The 24357-nt window shown below is 39.8% G+C and overlaps 3 protein-coding genes across 4 annotated transcripts in view; 1 reads left to right on the top strand and 2 right to left on the bottom strand.

Annotated features, from left to right (window-relative positions):
• The window catches only part of SLC41A2 (solute carrier family 41 member 2), a 58379-nt gene extending 44473 nt beyond the window's left edge, over positions 1 to 13906 (bottom strand). Inside the window, exons 1-5 of one of the 2 annotated variants that reach the window (XM_079304826.1) lie at positions 13702 to 13906; positions 6802 to 7533; positions 5492 to 5599; positions 1042 to 1113; positions 96 to 240 (exon numbers count right to left, since the gene is read on the bottom strand). In XM_079304826.1, coding sequence (XP_079160952.1) covers positions 96 to 240; positions 1042 to 1113; positions 5492 to 5599; positions 6802 to 7356 — 880 coding nt within the window. In that variant the 5' untranslated portion in view covers positions 7357 to 7533; positions 13702 to 13906. The remainder of the gene's footprint in view (positions 1 to 95; positions 241 to 1041; positions 1114 to 5491; positions 5600 to 6801; positions 7534 to 13701) is intronic. The other variant, XM_079304825.1, reaches the window with a different exon arrangement.
• Positions 13907 to 16721: 2815 nt separating this feature from the next.
• NOPCHAP1 (NOP protein chaperone 1) lies at positions 16722 to 21259 on the top strand. Its single transcript, XM_079303327.1, has 4 exons — positions 16722 to 16887; positions 17630 to 17716; positions 18690 to 18826; positions 19997 to 21259. Exons 1-4 carry the CDS (start codon positions 16836 to 16838, stop codon positions 20180 to 20182), a joined length of 462 nt encoding a protein of 153 aa, XP_079159453.1. The 5' UTR covers positions 16722 to 16835; the 3' UTR covers positions 20183 to 21259.
• The window catches only part of ALDH1L2 (aldehyde dehydrogenase 1 family member L2), a 28964-nt gene continuing 25102 nt past the window's right edge, over positions 20496 to 24357 (bottom strand). Inside the window, exons 22-23 of the mRNA XM_079303326.1 lie at positions 23327 to 23526; positions 20496 to 22498 (exon numbers count right to left, since the gene is read on the bottom strand). Of these exons, the coding sequence (XP_079159452.1) occupies positions 22443 to 22498; positions 23327 to 23526 (256 nt within the window). The 3' untranslated portion in view covers positions 20496 to 22442. The remainder of the gene's footprint in view (positions 22499 to 23326; positions 23527 to 24357) is intronic.

Raw genomic sequence — 24357 nt, forward strand, 5'->3', positions numbered from 1 at the left:
TGGATTTAAATTTTAAAGGAATAGCAACAAAAGACACATTCTGCATCCACAGAAAAACAAATAACTGCACAGAGTAACACATGCACCCCCTTTACCTTGTAAAAGAGAAGCTATGAAGGCAGTTGCTACACTGCTAGAACACAGAAGGACTGAATGATCAAAGCGGTATTTGCCCTCTGGAATCCAGCCCAATATAACTGCTGCCACTGCTGCCAGAAAACCAACTACTGTTGCCTGAACCTGAAAAATAAAGTGAATTCATAAAATAATTGACAGACTTAAGAGGACCACAGAATCATTTCCTGTTAGCCTTTCCTCCTATCTACATTTACATGCCAGGTATAACAGGAGCATGTTCATCTATTTTATAGAGAGGATAATAACCTTGGATGATTAAGAAGAAAAATCTTAGGCCAACAGAAGAGGCTTTACCAGCATTTTACAGACTCCAGAATAGCAAAAGTAAAGTCAGGGAGATGTGCTCAGGGTTTACAAGAAGCCAATGCCTAAAGAAGCTTCTTAACTGCTTAAAGTAGTGAAGACACAATATAAATATTTCACCTGTGTTTTAGGAATGTTAAATTATAACTCATGAATAAGAAATAGCTCTCAAGAAACAGCTGCTTTGGAGAACATGCATTCCTTTCCTCAAATGACCTATCTATCTAAAGTACTGTTTATTATCCAAAAGCTCCATCACATAATTCCTTTAAACATTGAATCCAATGCAAACACATTACTAGAAACATTTGAAAGGTCAAATTTAAAAGGTTTTGCCAAATCTGAAATTTTTCTCTAATCACCCTCAGATCCTTTGTCAGGAAAAATTATAAAGGAAATTCCCTTGGTACAGTCACAAATGGAACTTTACCTCTTCTTCTAATAAATATAAGCTCATGTTGTTTTAGAGAGGAGCCAGTGTAGTAGAACTACTTTCCCATTAACACTGTTCATCTTCATACTTACCAATGTTTGTGATTTAACTTTTTCAATAACTTCACTCACTTACAAGAATTAATCCAACAAACCCATTATATTTACCTGCTTTAAGGCCAAATTGCCAATTATAAGGTTCCATTTCTCAATGGGAGAATCCATTTTTCCAATATTTACCTACCAAAATTAAAAAAAAAAAAAATAAAAAGACATATGGGGTTAAAATAGTATTATTTAAAAATACCCAGGAATAATTCAGCTAATAAAATAAAATACTTTGATTAAAAATAAGATACATCTTTTAAAAGTCAAACACTGCTTTTGATTCTAAATCATACTTCCAGTATCCTTCCAAAAGCAATTAAATTTCATGCAGTTTTATATAGTTATTTGTTTAACATTAGGTATAACAGCCACCTTACATTCCTGGAATGCCCAAGCACCACTGATTAGATCAGTGGCTGAAGATCTCTTTAGAATGAGCTTGTTTCTGTGGTGCTTAAATTATGAAAATAAAAACTGCTAGACAGTAATACTGTTTAGCATCCTAACTTTTCATTTATACAATAAAGTCAGAGACTTTTGATGCTATAAATGATGTAAGTCCAGTATTAAGGTGGTAGCTGAAAGATAGCAAATAAATTATTCCAAGAAATTTAAAAGTATATACGTGCACTTTTGTAATGTATTTCCTACTTTTGCTTTTTTTTTTTGAGTGAGAGGACAAGATCTGATGAACAACACAAACCACTCATATGACTCTGTTTAAAATAACTTCCTCTTTGAGATAACAGAACATTTTTTACATGTTGACCATAAATTTTAGTGTTTTTTCCCCATACAAAACTAATTTATAAGATAACATAATTCTCAAAAAATAGAAAGACTTCATGCATATATTTTTCATCTTTTGATAATTCCTTTTCAGTAGATTTCAATTCAATTTATTTTCCATTTTGTTTCATTTTGTGACAGTAGTGACTTGAAAGGAACAAATTATTAAAAGAAATGCTAATTTAAAGACAGAAATATAATAAGGCATTTTATCTCAATCATACTATAAACATTTTATGATGTTCAAACTACAGTGAAAACTCTGCAAATACATCCAGTAAGTTTAGTACAGCAATTGTTCCAGGAATTGCTGATAAGAATCTCCACTGCATCCTTCTTAAATATATATGCTAAATGAGCAAACTGGCAGGCTGTGGAGAGTTTCACTACTTCCCTCCTTTGAAGAAGTTTTGGAAAAGTATACAAAAAAATCCCTGTTATAAAAAGTTATCTTGCAAAATACTTAATCTGGCCTAAAGGTGAGAACCTGCCAAATGCCACAGGTCTTCTTTTTCCTACTGCCTACACATTCACATTCTCAGCTCCATGAGTGAGTTCATGGCACCAAAAATTGGTATTGGTGGTGGGTCATTTCTTTGGGGATTTTTTGCTGTTGTTGCTCTTTAAAAATGAAAAAGACAATAGTGAATTGAGACAAATGAGAATGACCCAAAGAACAGAACAAAGCTGAAGAAATGAAGGACATAAAACACAGTATAAATAATGTGCTTGAATGGGCAGCTGGCCTAAGTGCACCTCACACAGTTATATCAGCACAGCAGTGGGGAGAGGGAGAAGGGCTTACAGAGGCAGAACTCCAGGAGCACTTTCTTGCTCTTTGCTATCTGTATTCTACATATGAAGTAACCTCTGGTGGGATAAAAGTAATGTTTTAAAAACAGTAGGCTGTAAGATTGCCAGGGTATGGAGAGTTTACACAAGCACCAAAGTACAAGCTACACCCTGAGGCAGATGAAAAATACAGAGACAGACTGAGACAGATTTAGTGAAAAAATTGATTCTAAAGTGGATGGGAAAAGTGTGAGTAATCAGTAAGACGCAGCTGAAGGAGAAATTTGGGCAACAAGATGAATGAAAGTGACCAGACAATGCTTCAAACTATGTACTATGGAAGGAAACTTGCAAGGAAACTTGCTAAGAAGACACTACTGTTTGGCTGACCACATAATTAATAATGAAATAAAGATAACTAGTTTACAGCCCCAAGAGCATAGACATGTCTGCAAATTCAGATGCAATTATAAGCTAAATAAGCAAGCAGGGCATTAATTAACTCCAATGATGAACTCATGTCAGAAATTTCCTCCTTTAAAGCTGGTCAAAGGAGCACAGTCTTGCTTTTATTTAGAGATGTGTCTGCTGGGGAGACAGTGCAAATGTAGGCCAGAGAGGGAAAGACTAATCAGACAAGTGAGTTCCAAATAACTGTTTATATATACACTGAATTAATGTTCTCCTTCTGTTCTCACCTAGGAGGAGGGTGACAGGACCAAAGGTTGGGTGGCTAAATAGAGTAGGGGTCAATGAAAGGGCAAAAGTGAGAATGATTCTTTCTGGAAGAACTGGCATATAAATTGCAGGTCTAGCATTAAGCCATCACCTCTAACAGGTTTCCACAGCTTTGGTTTGGGATTTTTTTTTTTTTCCTAGGGATTTTTTTTTTTTTTTAATGTGTAAGATTTAAATATAATCTTGTTAGCATACCCTTGATAATGAATGATCTATACTGTTCTGATTTTGTACAGGATTGGTCTCTTAGATTATCCACTGGACATGCAGCCTGTATTGTGGAAACTTCAGTATCCTTCATCTGTGTATGTGACAGGGGGATGAGCTCCTGTCTTGGTAACAGCTGATGGATAGCTGAGGAGTCACAGTGCAGAGAAAAGGGTCTGTGGGACCCTTTTCCAAATGTCCCCTTAGAGCTGTGATGTCCACAAATGTGATGGCACTGGTAAGGATGTGGAATTCAGCCACTGACCAACTCAGATTGGATTTGTGATCTAGGAAAAGTCATAAGTTCAATTGAGACAAAGAATTAAAGATCACACTAACTGAAGCAGAAGTGGTGAAGTGTATTCTGACCTTCTTTATTTTAAGCCTTCAGTAAGGCAATGGTAGATCTTGGACTTGGTGTATTTTTCACTATGCAATATAAGCATTTTTAATCCTCAAGCCACAAACTGTACCAGTCAGAGACAAATTAAGCAACAGGCCAACAAAAACCAAAAGGCAAAGTAATAGACAAAACCATTCATGCCTGACAGTAAAGACAGTAAGTTTTAAACACAAAATACTGTTATGACACAGTAAGAATTCTTAGAAAAATAAGAACAATAGAATCAAACAGAAAACAAGATTGAATGACTAAGGATGACGCTGACAAAGATACAACAGAACATGTCAATTCTTATGGATGACAGTAATCAATTTCTGTAATGGGCATGACACAAGCAAACCTTCACAGGACTGCCAAGGCTATGTCCATCACAGTGTGCATGCAGGCAGCAACTCAATAGAATGTGGCAATGACACTTATAAATGATAGAACACTAGGAGACCTTGTATACAAAGCATTGTAATACAATACAATACAAAAACTGAATGTCCTTGAGGGTTACAGCAGCAAAAACTGCTGACAAAATTCAACAGTAGAAATGCAAGGTCATGTACTTTTGGGCTAATAATATTTCTGCCAGAAGATGGGAGTGACAGCTAGAAATGAACAAAAGCATAAATAATAGGACACAGCCACTGATCAAAAAGTGACTGAGAGGTCTAAACTTGACCCTTCTAGGCAAGAAAGTACATAACACCCTAGAAAGAGTCAAGAGCAATATTCTAGAAAGACATAGAAAAATCTCATCTGGAGTTATGTACACCTCTGACCAGACATGTACTAGAAAAATTAATTCAAGTAGGAAGAGGCAGAGAGTGGGGGCTGTGCTGGAGAAGAGAAGTTCTGCATTAGGGAGTCTTAGAGAGATACCCAGTGCAGCTATCAGAAATAGCCTAGCCACATTATTAGACTGATCTAATCACTAGTCATTCACACACACAAAAGATACACAGGAAGGCAATCTGGCTTACTTAGACTAGAAAAATGAAGAGATAGAACATCCTCTGAAATGTAAAAAACAGCTATAACAAATACTTGAGAAAGAACACACAGAAAAAAAACCTAGTAATACTACATTACAGTGTTAGCACACACAAAAAAATAAGCAGACACAAAAAACTCCAAAACAACCTCTCCACAACAAAAATAAATAAACTTGTTTAGCCAGAAAGCTAAAATAAAATTTTGTTGCAGTTTGATCAACAGAGGTCTGGAATAGCAATGTTGCCGATGCTTTAATTAGGTGCCACACTAATGATCTTTTAAGAAATGTGATTAAATAATAAACATTTTATTAGCTTATCTGAAATCCCTCAGAGTCAAAGAGATCTCTCAACCTTACACAAGATACCTGTAAATCTAAAAAATCTGCTTTATCTGTTGTCAATGATGAGTTGGAAGAGACTTTAGAAGTGAAGTTTTGATGTGTGGAGACAAGGGTCACCTTTTTAACTTTGCCAAATTAATAACAGATTTAAACTGTCCCGTAACAGCCGGATGAATTAATAAACATAAAGATTTGTTTCCTTTTTGAAATGTTTTAAACATCTGAAGAGTGAAGAAGAAGAGAAAGTTACTTACAGCAGTTGACAGCCTGGATGCCAAGGTCATTTCCAAATTTCCTTTGAGACCAAGAAGTGCAGGAACCAAGATAAAGACTTCAGTAACATTCTTGAACACATCCCAGTGCTATACAAAGGATACAGTGGGAAACATTTAATTAAAGACCATCCACAAAGTATTCAAAAAATTCTGTAAATCATAACTTAACCCTCTGAAAAAATTAAATATTTTTGTATTAGACCTAAAAGTCTGAAGATAGAATTGTTACCTATTTAGATAAAACAGATTTATGACTGCATATTACTCTTTCAAAGATGAGAAGACTATAAGCAAGAGATATAAAACTTGGCCTTAAAACAAACGTAGTAAAAAAGAGATGCCATAAATTTGAAGTATTTGTTTTTCATGATTTAAAATAGTTCCCAGATACTATGACTGCTCTTGAATTCTGCTCTTAATTTTCAATAATATTTTCATCTTTTCCTTTCCAGCTGTGTAGAAACCTCACATAAAACCAACAAGGAATTAATTGTCATATGAACAGAGCCTGTAAGTAAAAAAACTTGTCTTTACTCTTTTACCTCAAAGTGTGAAATTTACAAGAGCACAGCTTTCTAAAATCCAGATTTTTAAAAGAAATCTCTTTTTATTTTTTGTGCACCAAGTTCTCAGCACTGAAGTGCTGTGTTACCTTGTATATCTTGTCAACCCATGTATTTAATTTGTCATTATTTACCAACTTCAACTAAACTAACAAAACTGTAAATTGTATTTTTATTCAGGGATTTGCAATAATTTAAATTATTATTTTAATGAAAATAAAAGTATTCAATTAAAGCATCTGTATGCAAAATAAATTGGTAAGATGCACATGAACAAAGCACCAGACTGGTGTCAAACAGCCCAAGGAAGCAGTAAAATATGTATGTCAAATTTTATTTTTTCTTGAAGTAACAGTCTCTTTCCATTGCAACTGATTGAAGTCCAAGTTTCCTTTACTCTCTCAAGATTTTGACTGACAAAGATTGTCACCTCTTCCTCTTATTTTAATTAACTTTGTAAATGCTTTAAACATAGCTAAAGAAATCCCTAGAGCTGAACAAAGCAAAATCAAACAAAAGGGAGGAAAATCCACACAGATTAATTTCTGTATTTTATTTCTGTTTAAATATTGTGGTTATGTCAAACTTTTTTATTAAGTTCATAGTAGCAGAAATACACCTAGACCTAATTACATCTCAATATTGCAGACATCTACAATGTCACGTTTGAATTACAGACCTCACACAGACTACCTGTTAAAAAAGTCTTCCAAAGCAAATACCTACCTGTACAATATCCAAAACCATGCCAGCAGAAACAGTTCCAAATCCTGCTAGCAAAAAAGGTACAAGTATCTGCAGTGCCATAATACTACTCGATTCTTTGGGTTGCTTTCTACTTCCTTCCACAATGATTTCTTCATTACTGTCACTAGAGAGAGCATCGTCCTGCAGCATGGCATCTGTTTCTGAAGTGTCCATTCCATCACAGTAATCATAACTGGTAAAATCATCATATTTAGGGCTACAGCTGGATGGGCTGTGTCCATTGCTACCATGAAAGCTTGGTTCTGAGAAGTGATGGTACTCACTGTGTTGCTCTGACCTGACATTAAAACTGTGTCCTGCTGGTTGCAATCCATCTTGCCAGACACCATTCACCTTTTTGTGTCTTTCCTCTTGGTTTATTTGGTAAACAACAGGAACCATACTTAAAAGCAGTCTCAAAAATTTATCAGACTGAATTGTATTAAGATTTATGGTCCAGTTTACAAAGCCTTCTCTGTCATGGACTTTGCTATTTGTTTTGGAGATGGTAGATCTGCCTTTACAGTTAGTCATAGTGCTACAGAAGTACAGGTTGAAAAGCACTTCGTTCTTCAGGTGTCAGCCAAGAAATCTTGCAGGTGAGTCACCAAGTGCCACACTTACACGTGGGCCAAAATGTTCCTTTTTTGCAAGCAAAAGTGTTTTTTCATTGCTCTCAGATCTTCAACAATTCCATAAGCAAGACTGGATCTGCAAAAAAGTAGAAAGTATATATTTACTTCTAAAATATTTTTACCTCTACAGAATACATGAGATACTGGTTTAATTTTTCAGATCACAATCTTTTTTCTGTTTACCGTGATTTAAGGCAAAGTTGTTTCTATTTTGACATTTCCATTATGATAGGAAATTAAACAATGATGTACTGACAATCTCGATTCATTTCATATTCCCTCCATCAGAAGCCACTTCACCTTCCTTTTCCTTAATCTTTATGTTGTGGTTATAATTGTGGTAATTTACTAAAAGAACAGTTCTAATATGACTCAAAGCTTTCGTGACTTTGGTATTTATTACTAAACTCTATAAATACAAGTAAATTATTATCATAAACAGAGAAACAAAGGTCAGGGAGCCTGCACCAGCATCATGTAGGATAACACAATTCCACATGACTTTGAATCTATGCAAAGTTGTGAAAACATTACAGACTGCAGGAAATGAAAGTATTCTAGAGCTGGAGGACTTTTAATCTGCATTTCCTAAGAAACTCAGCCTCCTATGATCATACTTTTTATGTTATGATTCCTCTACTTCCCTTCCCTCTGTTTCAAAGCTTTTGCATCATCCAGTATTTCTAGTGCAGTTTCAGATAGATTTTATAGGGAGGGGAGATGTCAAAGCTTTTGGCATCCAATAGCCTTGTAAGGGATCAAAGTCTGTACCTTTGCTGTTAGGCATCTTCAAACATTAGCTGGGGTAACTCACTCCAATATGGCCAGAGCAAGACAACTTCAAAATTCCTGCTGCTCACAGAACTACTAGATTTGGGTTTTTGAATGAAAAGGTGACTCAGAAGCAACATGATGATTTTCCTCTACCACTTGCTTTACCCAAGGGAGCTATGACCAAGAAACAAATATTTTAAAAATGACGATGAAATTTATGGCTTGATCTAGCAAGAAGCCAAGTTTTGCAAGAAACAGCAATCTTTTTGCCACAAGACCAACAGAGAACTTTAAATAACCAAGATTCCTGTAATATCTTTTTCCACTCTGTAGCAGATTGTGCAATGTTGAACCTTTTCATTTCAGCATAAAAAACTCCTAGGCCTCAATTCTGGTTTCCATACACTTTAATTAGGAATAACAAAACAACTTTTGCCACAGCAGCTCTAACCTCAGGTCAAAATGGTGCTCTGTTAAGTGCTACAGAAAGACAGAACAAGAAGAAATTCTACTCCCAAGGAAAATGCATTGAGAAAATTTTCTGACAGCTTTAACAAGACAGAGTCTGGCTCTCACTGCAGTTCCTCCCATATGTCCTCTAGTCACATCACCAGAGTGCTAGACCAGTGACTCATGGAAATTATTCATTGCTCTGGAGCTCTGGCCAAAAATATTTGGGTTAATTATCCATATCTTTTTTAACACATGGATTGTTCTCCTTTTAAATTTTTATATTTTGTTTTTTTTAAAAAATCCTTTTATAAGATTGTGGTTTCATTTAATATAAGAAAGGATTAACAAATAGATACAGTACTTAAAAAGGGAAAAAAAGGGGAACAGAAAAATTATTTGGTCAAGTTCCAAATGGAGGAAGAGGCTAGCATGGATGGCTAACAACTGAAATAGTACAAAGCAGTTTGGATGACTGGCATTTATGTTTTTCCTACCACAAAGACTTAGAATGACAAAATGCAAACTTAAATGATGGAAAATAAGAATTTAAGAAAATAAAATGAAAAATATAGAATCATAAAATTATTTAGGTTGGAAAAGTATTGTATAGTATAATATACAGAAAAGAGTAATTGCTCCTTCAGAGCATACAGGGAGAAGATAACTACGAACCCTTCTAAATGTAACTATTCATTTCTAAAAACCTGTTCCAACAAAAATTGCCATTTGATGCAGTATTTTCATCCTAAATTACAGGATACTAATAATTGCTGTATTTTCAGGGCTTTTTTGTACCTACAAAATGCAGCAAACCTTGTTCATGCTGCTCAAAGGAACAACAAGAGCTTCCCAAGAAGCTTTATCATGGACAAGAAAAGTGCCTGTGTTGTTGAGTTGTCTAGAAGAGATATGGGAGCTAAAGAAGAAAAGCTTTTCTTCACATGAAGAAAAGCCAGTTCAAATCTCAAAAATCTTTCCCAGTCTCTGTAAGGAGATAAGTGGTTCTGGTTTCTTGACATATAATCTGGAGGTTACAGAAAAAATATGAAGTACTGGGGAAAAAAAAGAGAGATACAGACAAAGATCCTTTGAGAAATCAGGAAGCAGCCTCAGATTTATCATACCTGGCATATTGCATATGAAATGAAAGAACACCTTGTCCTTGTCCCAACAGGCAAAATAATGAGCTATGCTCCAACTATGAAAATAATAATTCCTTCTTGATTATTGTTTCCTAAGTACCTACTTTTAACAGTTTCTTCTTTTCCTTCATATTTCTTATTGCATATAACAATTACTGTGCACTGACCCCTCTTTCTCAGTCCTGCAAGCATACACAAGCATAAACAAACAGTTCTGCAAATCTAAACAAATAAGAAATACAGCAAGCATACACAAACATAAACAAACAGTTCTGCAAATCTAAACAAATAAGAAATACAGCCATACCCTGCCATTCACTGAAGATGTGCTCCTGAAAAATGCGACACTTGGCAAACCAAAAGAGGGCAAGCCAATTTACTCATAAGAATTAATACAAATAATGCATGCAGCAATTTAAAAAATACACATGGAGACAGCATATGTGATGGACAGGCAGGAATAAATGCTGTAGAAAATAGGATCACAAACTGGGAGAGATGCTGACTTTTGGAAATGCAAAGCTGCTTTAGAAAAATCTCAGGTACTTCAGCCATGAAGCTGAACACCAGATCATTATCACATTTTTCCATCCTTCACCTTTGCTTGGCTTGATTCACCTGAGAAAGATGAAATGACAAAAAAAGTTAAACTGTTCAGGAAGAAGCTCAAAGAACTCTCTTCACTATTGCTCAAAGAATGGTGCACATTGTTTCAGACACACCTATAATGCTGTCCTCAAGAGCGTGAGAAAGAAAATGCTTCTTCCATATTTCCCCTTGGTTTAAAGAACATCTAGTATTAGCAGGATTAAGGGACTGGATTCTACAGCTAAATTTGATCAGATATATATCAGACTGCCAACAATTCACTTAGAGTGTGAACACAATAAATCACCATGACCTTTTAAGAACCTTCAAAAAAAGGGGAAGGAGGAAGAATGAAGCATGAAATTTCTGTAGAGTAAACATCATGACATGCTAAAACAAATACCTACCAAAGTTTAGGTCTAGGGAAAATACTGATTTCTTTCAGAGCTTGGCTAACAAAACCAAAAGATAACATCTATCTAAATAATTTTGAGAGCTTTCATGGGACCCAAAGCTAATCACACTACAGTCAAAACCTGTTTTTCCTAAAAGTTGCCAACATTTTTTAACAGGTGGTCTTTTAAAGCCTTAATAATCTCTACTCTGCACTTCCAGGCAGTCCACAATAAAATACAATTGTGTAAACATGCCTGTCTGAGAAATGCCTCTCAGAGCAGGAACAAGCCTTGGAAATGGATTCAGGAAAGTAATATGAAACTCTAATGAAACACTGAACTTTAATATTTTGCCATAATAAGCAAAGATGAAGCTGGATTATTTCTTGGCTTGAAAGACTCTTTTTGTGTCTTCAGAGATGAAGCCAGACTCTCCTCACTGAAAGACTGAAGGTAGCAGGCACAAATTGAGGCACTGGAAATGGCATTTGAACATAATAAAAAGCTGGGGGTTTTTACCATGGCAGTGGCTCAAACACTGGTTCAAACAGGTTCTGGAGACCCCATTCCTGGTGAAACCAAACTGGACATGGCCCCAAGCAACCTGCTCTTCTTGACCCCACACCGAGCAGAGGAGGCTGAATAGAAAATTTCCTGAGACTCCTTCTGACCTCAGCAATTCTGAGATTCTGTGAATCTGGATATGTTTTGGGGCATTCTTTAAGTTCAAAATCCAGGTGACACAGGGATCTGCATGGTCTCTTCTCCACTGCTGTGCTGTGTATACATACAAATATCAGTATCACACTGACACCCCTATCACAGCCATGGCCAATCATTTATATTAGTGTAATAGGGCATATCAGGAGAGAGGGAAAGCTACATCATATCACCTCAGCACTATAGAGAGCAAACAGGCTGTATTATCATTAACCTTTCCATAGAACCCGGAAACAAATGTGGTACACTGAGCTAAGATTACTTACACCAGATATTGAGTGTAGAGTGTAAAAGGCTGTAAAACATGCTGAAAATTAACAAATGTTGCATGCAAGGCAGATATAAGACCATTACATACCATTTTAAAGTGTTATGCAGTAAACTGGTTAACACTGTGTTTATTGAGTGACAGTTTCTGGTTAAATTAACAGCAAAAGAAACAAATAACAAGAGGGGAAAAACAGATTAAAGAATCTCCAGATGCCTTCTTGACAGTTAGACACTGAAAGACCTGCCACCCCCAGGCTCAGTTTCAGACAAGTTTGAGACTGCTGCATTCCACTTCCTGAACACAGCAGCTTTCGATTTTGGCCTCAAGGAAGAGAAAAGCAGCTGTGAGAAAGATTTGGTTTGACTCTGCACTTTTAAGGCACCTAGAAAAGACCAAAACAGAGTCAAAACACAGCAGCAAGGCTGTGAAATGTGGTTGGTTGTAAAGTGACCCAAGTGGAAATATACCATGAAAATTACCAGGCAAATCACATCCTTCAGCTCATCAAAAGCAGGTGGGAAAGTATGAAATATAAGAGATAATGCAGTCCTCTAGATTAAGTAACCAATAAGTACTTAACAGGATGACTCCTAACTACTCTTTGGGATCCTGATTACAGGTCTCTACTGTCATCACTAAGGAGAGATGAATTTACTTATTATCTCAGGCATAAGGATACAGACTTCCCATTGATTTTTGTGGATAATATCACACAGGTATTTGAAAAGAAAATGATACACTGTTATTTTTCCTCCTGAAGTGTCTACCAGGCATACTGCAGTATTTATGGATCCAGTTTCACAATCTCTTTAGAGCAGTAGATATAGGGAATGCTGCCAAAACAGGTCATCCTATCTGCTCCCATCTTTTTACCCACATTACTAAACTGGTAAAGTGAGGATAACTAGCCATGTATTCTAAACATTGCTAGGACTCTTCCTAAAGACTGAATAATTATTTTATTTCATATGATCTACATATTGTAGCGTAGTCTATAACCTAGACTCAAACGTGAGTGAGGAAGACACCCAACTATGCTGGACAATAGGCTGGGGGAAGCAGAAACTATAACATTCAATGAAACTAATGATTAGAAACAATGAAAAGAGTGATTAGAAAGCAAAGTAGAATAAATCACAAAAAGCTCCTGCGTTTTGGCAGAAAACGTACGGAAGAAGAATAAATGTACCATCGGATGTTAATTACAATGCCTGTAAACGAAAAAGAGACGATGGTTGAAGTCTACCCTTGCTGTTCAGGAAGAAGTTCCACGCTTGTCTAGCACAACATCTGAGGTGACAGAGTCTGGCACGCTTTTATGGGAGCAAAGGTGGGAACAGAACTGCCTGCACATACGGACGCAAAGCGTGCCAAGGCACAGGAGCTACCGGGAACGTTGGGCAGCTCTTGTGCAGGCACAGAGAAACCGAAGAAAAGGGTCATTGTCCAGGCTACCTGGAGCGGTGCACAATGACGCGCCCACGATGGAGCGCGCTGAGCGCTCTGAGGAGCGCAGGGATCCGCGGCGCGGGCGGCCGAACGCGCAGCATCCGCGCCCCGGGGCCGGGAGACCGGCCCGCCCGGCGAGCCAAGGGGCCCGCCCGGCGCCGGGGGCGGCTGCGGGGTGCAGGGAAGGGCGGCCGGGAGCGCGGGGCCCGCGGCACCGGGGAACGCCGGCCGGAGCGGGAGAGGGGCGGCACCGAGCGTCCCCAGCCACGGCAGCCCTGGGCACCCTGGGCACCCCGGCATCGGGGCGGGCCGGCGCGGCGCTGGGGGGCTCCGCCGCTCGTCAGGAAACTTTCCCGCCCCCGGCCCCCTACGCCTCCCCCGGCTCGGGGCGGCAGGTCCCCGGCCCGCCCGGCCCCGCTGCCCTCGCTCCCCGGGCCGCGCCCTCCCCTCACCTGGGCGAGAGCGGAGCCGGCAGCGCCGCGGGGTCCATGGCTGCGGGGCGGGAGCAGCCCGGCGGCGGTGACAGCTCCGCGCTAGGTGAGCGCCGCCGCCACTGAGCAGGCGCGGAAGCGCGCGGCCCCCGCGATGATGTGGCCCGTGATGCGCAGAGCCGCCGCCGCCACCGGCCGCTCCGGGCCGCCGCTGGGCGCGGAGGGAGGAGCCGAGCGCCGCCGCCCCGCGCCGCCCGAGCGGCGGGACGGGACGGGACGGGGCGCCGGGACAGTGGTCGCTCCCAGCCTGGCCCCCGGGGCGAGCCCCCGCTGCCTGACACTCGCCGCCCGCGCTGCGGGACCCGCCGGTGTCCCCTTCCCGCTGTGCCCTCCAGCCGCTCGGCGGCAGCGGGGCCGGAGCTGCGTCCCCGCTCGCTGCCCCCGCCGGGGCCCGGCCGGTGCCCCGCAGCCCGGGGAGCAAAGCGCCGAGGAGCGGGGCTCCAGCGCTCCCCGGGCAGCTTCCACTGGCAGAAGCTTTCTTGGCGACATAGCGCAGGAGTCGCCGTTTTGTAATGACTCCTGACTGCCAGCTACCAGGACATTGTCTCTCTTTCCTGCCAGTTGGCCAAAAGCAGCTTTCTCAGGAATCCATTTTTTAAAGTGTTTGGGTCAGTTGGAATATCCTTGTTCTTGCCCAGCTGGACTGTACACCGCGCAAACAGCGTGTAAGTTTGTGAGCTCCTCCCTTGACATCAGCTGCCTCTGTTTAACTAAGTATGGAGCCAAGGCCTTGCTGAATTCCTGTTCTGCAAAACACTTATTATTAGCACTTTATATTAATACATTAAAACAGTCAAACCAGCTAAATTTGTGTGTTTGTTATCAGTACTAGTATTATTCCTCAATTGTTGCTCAACGCTTGGAAGTGATGTGGATGCCTTAGCTGGATGGTGAAAGGGAAGAAAGGAAGAAAGGGGATGAAAAGAGAGGATTTAATGATGGTGACAGCAGCCAAAGCTACAGCATCCCTTTTCCTGTCTACAGAGAGAAAAAAAGACAGCATGGCCAAGTCACCAAGTGTCTGCCAGGAGCTAGCTGTGGTGGGGATGTGTGGAATAGCAGAAACTTAAACACAGAGAAATGTATTTGCAGGACTGGACCCAAAACATTCTGTGCCAGGGGAGTGAAAGATACAGGATCAGCTTGAACGCTCATGTCAACACCACCTTAAATCAATGAAGCAGCCCAACCCTCAGAGCTAATAATTCAGCTGCCTCAAGCCTGTATTTATTGGGGATTTGTGCTGCAGATGCTGCAGCTTCCCTACCCTAGTAGCAACCCTATATATCCACGTGTGCACTCAGGTGTTACACAGCATGGCACTTAGCTGGGCTACCCTACAAATCAGATAAAGATCACATCTGCCATTGTTGCCAACAGGTAAGACTGTAAACACAAGGTTTGAGAATAGCACCTGAGGGTGCTATTTCTGGATTTTCTAATTGCTTGTCTGGTTATCTTGGGCAATCACTTCATCACTCCCTACTACAGGTTCCTTGACAGCGTTATGCCCCACCCTCCATGGAAATTACATAATACCCAGGGATGAAATACACTGCTTGAGATTGACACACTATTATTTTGGGTTGTGTGCAGAGTCAGAAAGACTCACTTTTGAGGCCCAAGGCAAAAACCTCAGCCCTCAAGATTTTTCAGTCATTATAGCTAGCAATGAGATTTTTCTGGGAAATGGAAATTTTGGAGTGTGCCTGGGAAGAAAGGTGCAAACTAGGAAGCAAATTCAGTGGAAAGCACCTGTCTCTGTGACTGAGCTGGGGAAGTGGCAGAGGGCATTATTTGGGACAGTCTGCCTGGAAAACAACAGGGTAGTCTCTTGCTTGAGGGCTTTCAGAGGTTTGCTTCTTATTCATGTTAATTCCAAGATACTGGGATCTGGGTGGTTGTGTGGTTGGGTTTTTTCCTGTGTCCTTTGCAATGAGGGCCTATAAACACCACTTACATGATTACTATTTATTCTCATTTTCATCCTGGAATTCCTATCTTGTTTCTTATGAACTACGCAGTTCTCTTGTTACAGTTTTTACATTGTCTAGATGTGAAAGGACAGAAACTGCAGAAGAGATAAGGACAGAAACTGCAGAACAAATCCTGACTAACAGGCTGGCCAGTGCCAGCTGAACATGGTGGTTGTGTAAGTTTCTTTTCCAGAGGATGGTTAAAACTCCCTCAAGCTCTGATATTTAATTTTAGGTTCATTTGTCAAATTTTGAAAATGCAAATTGGAGAGTTTTGAGAGACAAGCAGCTACAGGCGACATTACCTGCTGGCAGCTTGGTTCCACATGTTCATGGCTCTTCATGGTGATGGGAAGGACTTTTTGTGCCAAATTACAGGATCAGTCAGGATGGAAGAGGGCATAATTGATCATCTGGTTCAACATCCCTGCTTAAGCAAGGTAGTCCTTGAGCACTTTGCACAGAGTTGTGTCCAAACAGTTCTTGAATATCTCCAGTATAGGAAACTCCACATCATCTCTGGGTAATCTGTTCCAGTGTGCAGTCACCAGAAACCAAAGAACTTCTCCCTCATGTTCAGGTGGAACTTTTTGCGCATCAGTTTCTGCCTCTTGTCCTGCTGCTTGGCAGCACCATGAAAAGCCTGGCTCCATCCTCTTGTCGCTCTCCCTTTACACGCTTACGTACATTGACGAGATGTCTCTCAATCATCTCTTCTGGAGGCTAAACAGGCCTCCAGCTCCCTCAGCCTCTCCCCTTAAAGAGATCTTTCAGTTCCTTAATCATCCTTGTTGCCTCCGCTGGACCTGCTCCAGGAGCTCCGCGTCCCTCTTGTCCTGAGGAGCGCAGAACTGGACAGAGCGCTCCAGACGCGCCTCACCGGGGCTCAGCAGAGGAGCAGGGCACGGACCCCGTGCTGCTGGCAGTGCCCTTCCTAACGCAGCCCAGGGCACCGCTCACTCCGTGCTGTGTTTCTGAGGCTTCAGGCCGTTCCGTGGCGATCCCCGCCGCGCTGTGCCCGCCGTCCCTCCCGGCGGCAGCGCCGCTGCTCCTCCCGCCCGGCAGGGGGCGCGCGCCCGCCGAACGCGCGTGCCGCTCCACTTCCGTGCGGGCGGGCGCATGGCGGGGCCCGCGGCCTCGCGGGAGCTGCTGGAGCTGCGGCGCCGGCCAGGTGAGTGCGGTACCGGCCCGGTGTGCCAGGCACCGGCCAGGTGAGCCAGGTACCGGACAGGTGAGTGCGGTACCGGCCCGGTGTGCCAGGCACCGGCCAGGTGAGCCAGGTACCGGACAGGTGAGTGCGGCACCGGCCCGGTGAGCGCGGCACCCGCCCGAGGCCAGCGGGGCTCGGGCCGCCGGTGACCCATTCGTTCTTGCGCATATAGAGAAGCTGCTCTCCCGGGCAGGGCTATGGTAATGCGAACTAAATAAGCGGGAAAATCCGCGTTAAACTATGGGCAGTCGTAGCGACGTTTTCGTGAGAGAAAAAGGAAGTGAAAAAGACAGAACGCTGCGCTTTAGTGATACCGGGCGGGTGTTCATGAGGATTAATGCGGATGATTAATGGCGAATTGGCCGACACGGTTTGGGTTTGGGTTTGGGTTTGGGTTTGGCGCTGCCGCTGCCCGGTTAGCGGAGCTCATTGGCACCGGGATTGGCGCCCTCAGCTCCAGCTCACCTTGCTGTGGGGTGCTAGAGATTGATTAAGCGAGAGTTATAATGCACAGAACAATCTTTGTCTCACAAACAGCTTAAGAAACTTGAGCTTTAACTTAAGGAGTGTGTGAGAGGTGACCTGCAGCGTGAGAGCGCTGGCCCGCGTAGCGCGGTATTTCCTCCAAGAGCAGCAAAAGCAGGTGACAATTACGGAGAGCTTGTCAGTTTAAACACTTTAATATTCTTTTGTTTCTTTGCAGGGCTGGAAGACATTTTGCTGATTAATTCAAAATGTAACAACAAAAAGGCCACAACTTTACAGACGGTTAAGGTGCCGAGGAGCAATGGTGAGTAAGGAGGAGCTTGTCTCTGAACTGTGTCGAGTGGTAGGTAACGTTTGAGACACAGCTTTTGCTTCAGTACTTTCTGTGAAAAGATGGAGAAGCTTTTGTGTGCAGTTTCTCCTGGTGGAAGGTCCTCCTCCCATTGCAATTCCATGTCCCACTGGTGAGTCACATAACTGCTGGTGCTGCAAAATGAAATTTTGCAATGCTAGGCATTACAGCTCTAAATTTTAGAGACAGATTGTTTCTTCCCAGTATGGGGCTGTTGTTTGGGCTTCTTAACTCTTTTTAGGAGTAATTTCTCTGTATGATATATTTATTGTATAAAAGCATTTAATTTAAAAATTACTCCTATCAAATTATTTTATTTTTTGTTTTGTGATCAAGCTGAAATTTTTAAAAAATGTTGCATCAAATTCTTTGTTGGATAAAAGTCTCTGCAAAGATGACAGTGTTTCAAAAGTAGATTATACCTGTTAAACTTCTGTGGAGTTCACCTGGAATAGTAGCTCTTCTTAAAGAAAAAAAACTAGTGTTTGGCTCATCTGCATGTGTGGAGCAGTTTATTTGAGGAGATTCTGGAGGTGAAAATATTGTCTTCCTCCATGGAAAAGATATGAGTGTGATTCTCCTAATTCCATTGATTACCTAAAAATTCCTGTCAAGTCCCACAGGACTGAGCTGTAGAGGATAAGTGCTTTATACTTCAACCTGGAGATTCCATCTTTCTCCCACCATCTTAATTTCAGAGTTTCTTTTGTTAATTATGTTGACCTTTCATTAGTCTATCACAGCATTTGCTAAAGCTAATTTTTCCATCTTCTTCAGGACTTTCAGTCTATACTTAATTATTATAGACAGCTGGAAATTACAGTTGAAGTGGAATCTGTAAAGGCTCATAACTGAGGTACAAATATGAACACTAATGAGCATCTCTTGGACTTTATATATATATGTGATAATTGTTTCTTTTCAGTTTTGGACCGAGTACAGAGCTTTTTACCACAGATGGCCCAGGCAAATGATGAGCTCAAAAGAAAAATGGTAACAGCACCTGCTCATCAGTTTGATATTGAACATCTAGACAGTGAAACAGAAAAAGTTATAGAAATGGTAAATATGTTTTTTTTTTTTTTTTATTTTAACATAAATCTAGATGGGATTAAAATAACTCTCTGATCTTAGAATAGGTAATATGATAAAGTGAAGTCTTTACCATTTTCTGTGAAATCTTTACCATAGTCTGTGATCTGCTGATTCCAAACATAGATATAATAAACATGCTGATTTGGTGGAAATCTACATCCTGCTTTTCATACTTACAGAATTTAATCACTGGAAATAAAGTAGTTTAAGTAGAGTAAGACATGCTTTTGAATTGACAAGTCTGAATCAAAAGTCACAAATTGTATTTTAAATGTCTCCTAGGGGATTTGGTTTAGAAGCTGAACAATATAAGGCCTTTTAAGGCATAGCAGAAGGCTTTAGTGTAAGAGTAATAACTGGCTTTCAGCTTTGCTCTGTTGGTATCTTTAGGAATGACTAGAACTTGGGCTTAGAAAAGTTGATAGTGCTGTTGTGATCCTTTATTGCTGGTACTTGTCTATTTATTTACAGTCACATATGTATTTTATTTCTAGTTTTAACAGTAGTGCTGCAGCCTTATGCTTGTATAAGAAAATTTTGTTCTCAAGGTGATATATGTCCATGGCTTATCCAAGTGCCTTCTGGCTAAGCAGACCTTAAAAATTATGGGTCTGTATATGGATATATGAGATCACTTGGAAAAAACACCCTGGTGGTTTAAACTACTTGCTGTTTTAGAATAGTTATAGTGCCTTGAATACTACTAAAATATAATATATGAATATATGTATATATTCATATATATATACATATGTTTGTATATTTGTTATGACCCTTTATACACTAAATGATTTAATTTGAATTTTTTGCTGAAAAGTAGTTTTGATGCCTGCTGCTCAGCAGTTTAAATACTTGATTTGGACAATCTGAGTTCAGCTGTTGACTCAGTTCTTTCTTTGATAGTGATATGAATGTGGCCTTAGATTTCCTATAGGCCAGTAATATTTAGGAATCTCTTAATGTAATTTGTAAAATCCTAGGAAAACCCAAAGGTTTTTTTATTGTGATAGTGGTTTTCTTATGGTAGTAGGCTGTTTAATGTGTTTGCCTTGTTTGACTCCAGTGATAGAAGTGCTAGAGTGTGTGTGTATATATATGTAGTATATATGATGTGTTAACCAAGATTTTTTTTTCCAGAATGTGGCTGTAGTTGAACTGAGTGATTCTGATACAGATGAAGAGTTTCTGTCTTCAGAAGATGACTCGGAATCTGATGAAGATGACTCTGTAACTGATGAAGTGACAGTAGACAACATTAAGTTTCCTAAACAAAAGGGAGACAAGGGCAAAATAGAAATTTTGGACAGCAAAGCAAATGAGTAAATCCACTTTATTTTACTTTAAAAAAAAACCCAAACCAACCAAATAATGTTTTCTCACTTTGAAGAATTGGCTCTTAAAACCACTTTGTTTCCCAGGGTAGCATCTCTTAGGATCCTTTGAAATGCTATAGTTTACATGGTGGAGAATTCAGTATCTAGTCATGACTGGGGAAGGCTGAATTTCTGAAGAATTAAATGTGATTTGGTTCATCAAATAACAGGGAAGTTCCCTTCATAGTACATTGCACCAAGAAAACAGCTAGAGTAAGGGGCACTTGAAGGTTAAAAAATCTTGTTCCGTTGCTTTGTTGAAGAAAGACTTTTTTTTTTATAGGAAGATAGAATTTTTTGCATCAAGGGCAAGAAAGCATTAACTAGGAAAAAAAACTTTGTTTTTCCATTCCATATTCTGTGCAGTGTTATGTACACTCTCTTCAATATTAAGCATGATCTTTAATACCTCAGAGGTATGTTTGCATTTCATTCATGGCAGTGACTGCTGAACACCAGAGCTGTGGCTGAGCTCATTTCTAGCTGAGCCAGCCTGGGGAAGGAGAGCCATGACCAGAGAGTTCAGCAAAGGCTCCCTTTTTACTTACCCTGTGTGCCTGCTCTGAGCTCCACCCCAGCACAGGGAGGTTACAGGCTCATGTGGGAAATGTTTGTGGCTGTGGTGCAAACACCCTCCATACTCAAAGGGTCAAGGCTGCCTCTGGGGTGTTTTGATAGCTTTAAGATACACTTTTCATCCCCCAATTTCCCTGCCATGTGTCCAATCTCCATTTTGTGAACTGTCACTGAGGGATGAGAAGGTGAAATTTTGACTTGTACCTAAGTTGGCTTGACAGGATTGTGAAACCAGAATCAGTGAATGTGTGTCCCATTCATACTTACCTCATATTGATCAAATACAATGGTTTGGGCTATTGCATTTACTTCATAGATCAGTTTGCATTTCAGAAGTATCTGTCATGCTCCTGGATGTCATTGTTTCTTAAAGGAACTTTGTATATTCTACACCATTAAAGTAAAATTTTCTATACTATGTTTGCTCAAATATTAAACTTAATGTCATGAATTGAAATGTGCAGTTATTTATAGAATTTATTTTCAATCCTGTATCTAAAGTTCTAGTTTTATTACCTTTTTCTGTAGTATTTGTGGTAAGAAATAACAGGGATTCTGGTCTGTCTTTAGCAATGTGGCTTAAATACAGGATGGAGATGAGATTTACTGATGAGACCATGGAATATTTTAGGGAAGGGGAAGGATGGGGGTCAGAGAATCAGACTGCCACCTTTAATAGCAGCCCACAGATAAATGAAGTTTTGGGTGTTTTTGCATTCTAAGAGCAAGGAGTCTTAACAGGCTTAGTTAAATAAGGTCTCAGTCTATGGAAAATCTCTTCCAAACTGAAAAAAGTTTGAAAGCCAACATCTGACCTTGGTCATTTTACAAGGGATTTCCCCACAGTTTAAAAAGAACCCATAATTGTGAAATACAAAGTAATAATCATGCAGTATGAAACAGTGATTACAGTCCATGCACAGACACAAAAAGTGATTTTAATCTGTTAATGTAGCCACCTTTCAAATTGCAGGCAGATCACACATTCTGTATCAACAAAAAGGTAGAAAATATTTTCAGTAACTTTAGCTCGATATGCATAGTTTAACACCAATATTGAACTCTGTATGTACTATACAAAGATCATAGTAAGTGCACTTCCTTGCATTTATTTACTTATGGCACAAAGGTTTTCTGTACTGCTGAAAAATCACCAGAGCAGAGTGTTTAATTGCTATCATAAAACCTGAACTGATTTATAGCAAAAATGGCATAATCAGTATATTTTAGTTCAACTGTAGAAGCCTAATGATTAATGATTTAAAATGATCATGTAAACATTATGTCACAGAAATATGAAGTAGGTATGTGAGAACTTATTCTTCAGTTCTATTTAAAAGAAAGAAACTGAGCCATATTCTTGGGGGTGTTTTTGGGGGGAGGGTGGGGGGAAATTGTGCTACCAACTGTTGCTGCTGCATGATTTAACTTAAGGGTGATTTTCAAAAGCCATTGTCCGTCAGACTAAAATTTGGCCCTAATTTATAGAAACTTCTCCATGGAATGAGTATTTTGTTTTGTTTTTTTTGGTTGTAGCACTGCAGACAGCATATCCTAGGTGTGGTATCAAGTGCTTTGTGTAGTCATCAAGATTCAAACTGCTGAAAGTCTACTTCCCAAGTGAAGCTGTTACTTCAATATTCCACAGTGACAGCTTTGGTTCTGAGATATTCATGAAGAGCTTCTTCACCTGTACAAGCACAATATTTGCCTGTTAGAACAGCAGCTAAATGAATTTTGTCAGAACATAACTATTAATAAGAAAAAATTGCAACACTGTAGCCAATATTTGAATCCTTAAGCAACAATGCAAACTAATTAGTTTTCCAGCTGTGATTTACAGACCTGGCTTGACAAGAGGCCAGACCCAACAGATGAGGAAGAAAAGGAACTGGAATTTAACAAGCAGCTCCCCAAGCAGCAGCAGATCTTTAAATGGCCACTGGGGGCCCATAGCTGAATTTATGAACTTTGCTTCTCCTCTATTAAAGGCCATAGGTAGAGAAGCTGTGTGAAAATCAGTAATCTTTTTTTTTCCCTGACACCATCATTTATTTTGGCTTCAGGAAATGTCTTTGGAGATTCCAAATGCAAAAATCTGTTGTGTGAATGAAATTTGGTTTTCCTTTTTCTCTAACATGAAGTCTCTGTCCAGACCTGTGAAGCTTCTTTGACAGAGTGGACTTCACTTTTCTAAAAAGTTGTTTTGAAAAAAGAATATTTTTAAAGTATCTTTTTCTGTGGCTGTTAGCAAATTTTGGTGACATTTTAAGATATAAAAAAGTTTCCCATGCTCTTACTTAGAGGAGAAACCTAAATTAGCATTCTCTTCGAGGTAAAGAATACTTTGGCCAATACCATTGTTACTTGACAGCCTTTTGTAGCCTATACAGAGCTCTGGTCAAGCTGTAATTTATATGCCCACAGCTCATATTTTACTAGATATATTGTAACTAGGCAGTGCTTCTTTCATTGATTAGGATTCTGAGACAAGAAATGAGGGAAGGAGACAACTTACCTAAATCTTTCCCAAAGCCAGACAGCTTAAATCCACCAAATGGTGCTGCCACATCAGTTTTGTTGTATGTGTTAATAAAAACTGTCCCAGCTTCTAGCTTTTCACTGATGTACAGAGCTTTGTTTATGTCTTTTGTGAAAACTCCTGAAGCTAAGCCATATTCTGTGGCATTTGCCCGTTGCAATACTCCATCGACATCCCTATGGGGGAAAGAAATTATTTAATTGCAACTAGGTAAAATAAGCAAGTGTTAGAAACACTCCACCTTCTATGTCATTGAAGCAACTTTTCAAATGGCCTTTCTTCTCAGTGAGTTTTTTTAAAGATGACTTATTAAGGACAAATCTGTGTCAATCTGACAGATCCACAGAAATTCACACCCTTGCTTCAAGCTTCTGGAGCTAGTAACCTCACATTTCAAAGGTTAATATCTATGCTGAGAAATGCCACGGGAAATGTTGCTACTGTGCAGCTTGGGAATTAGAGCAATGCCTGTAAATGCCTGTAAAGCAGAGCATGGTAGCAGATGATGAATCAGTTTGCTAAAATTCTGTCCACCTTTACAAGTTAATGCAGAATGAAAGCTGGAATTTAAACTGCTATCAAGACACAGCTTCTCAGGCCATTTCCAGAGTGCCATTTTCTATCTGCATCTCATTTACATACAGCTTCAAAAATCAATAGTAGTTTAAAATTTAAAAAATTCAATACAGTCCCTTAAGACTACAGAGTTTATGGATGTGAAGGGTTATCTACATGGCTGGTTCTTAACTTTATTATCAAACTGCAGAAGATGAAACCTGATGGAAATATTTATGTGGAGTTTCTATGTAGGGTTTTAATCTCATCTGTATGTTAAAGAATTCTTATGATCTGGAATGAAAGATATCAGAAATGACAGATGTCATAAATGTATATTTACAAAATACACAGAGGAGTTTTCATGTGCAACAGTGATGTGACAGAGTTATGCAATACACAACACTGCAGTCTTCTGTAACAGGAAAAATAAGTAATTCCACTGGGAAAAA

This window comes from Erithacus rubecula, assembly GCF_903797595.1.
Source record: "Erithacus rubecula genome assembly, chromosome: 4".
NCBI lineage: Eukaryota > Metazoa > Chordata > Aves > Passeriformes > Muscicapidae > Erithacus > Erithacus rubecula.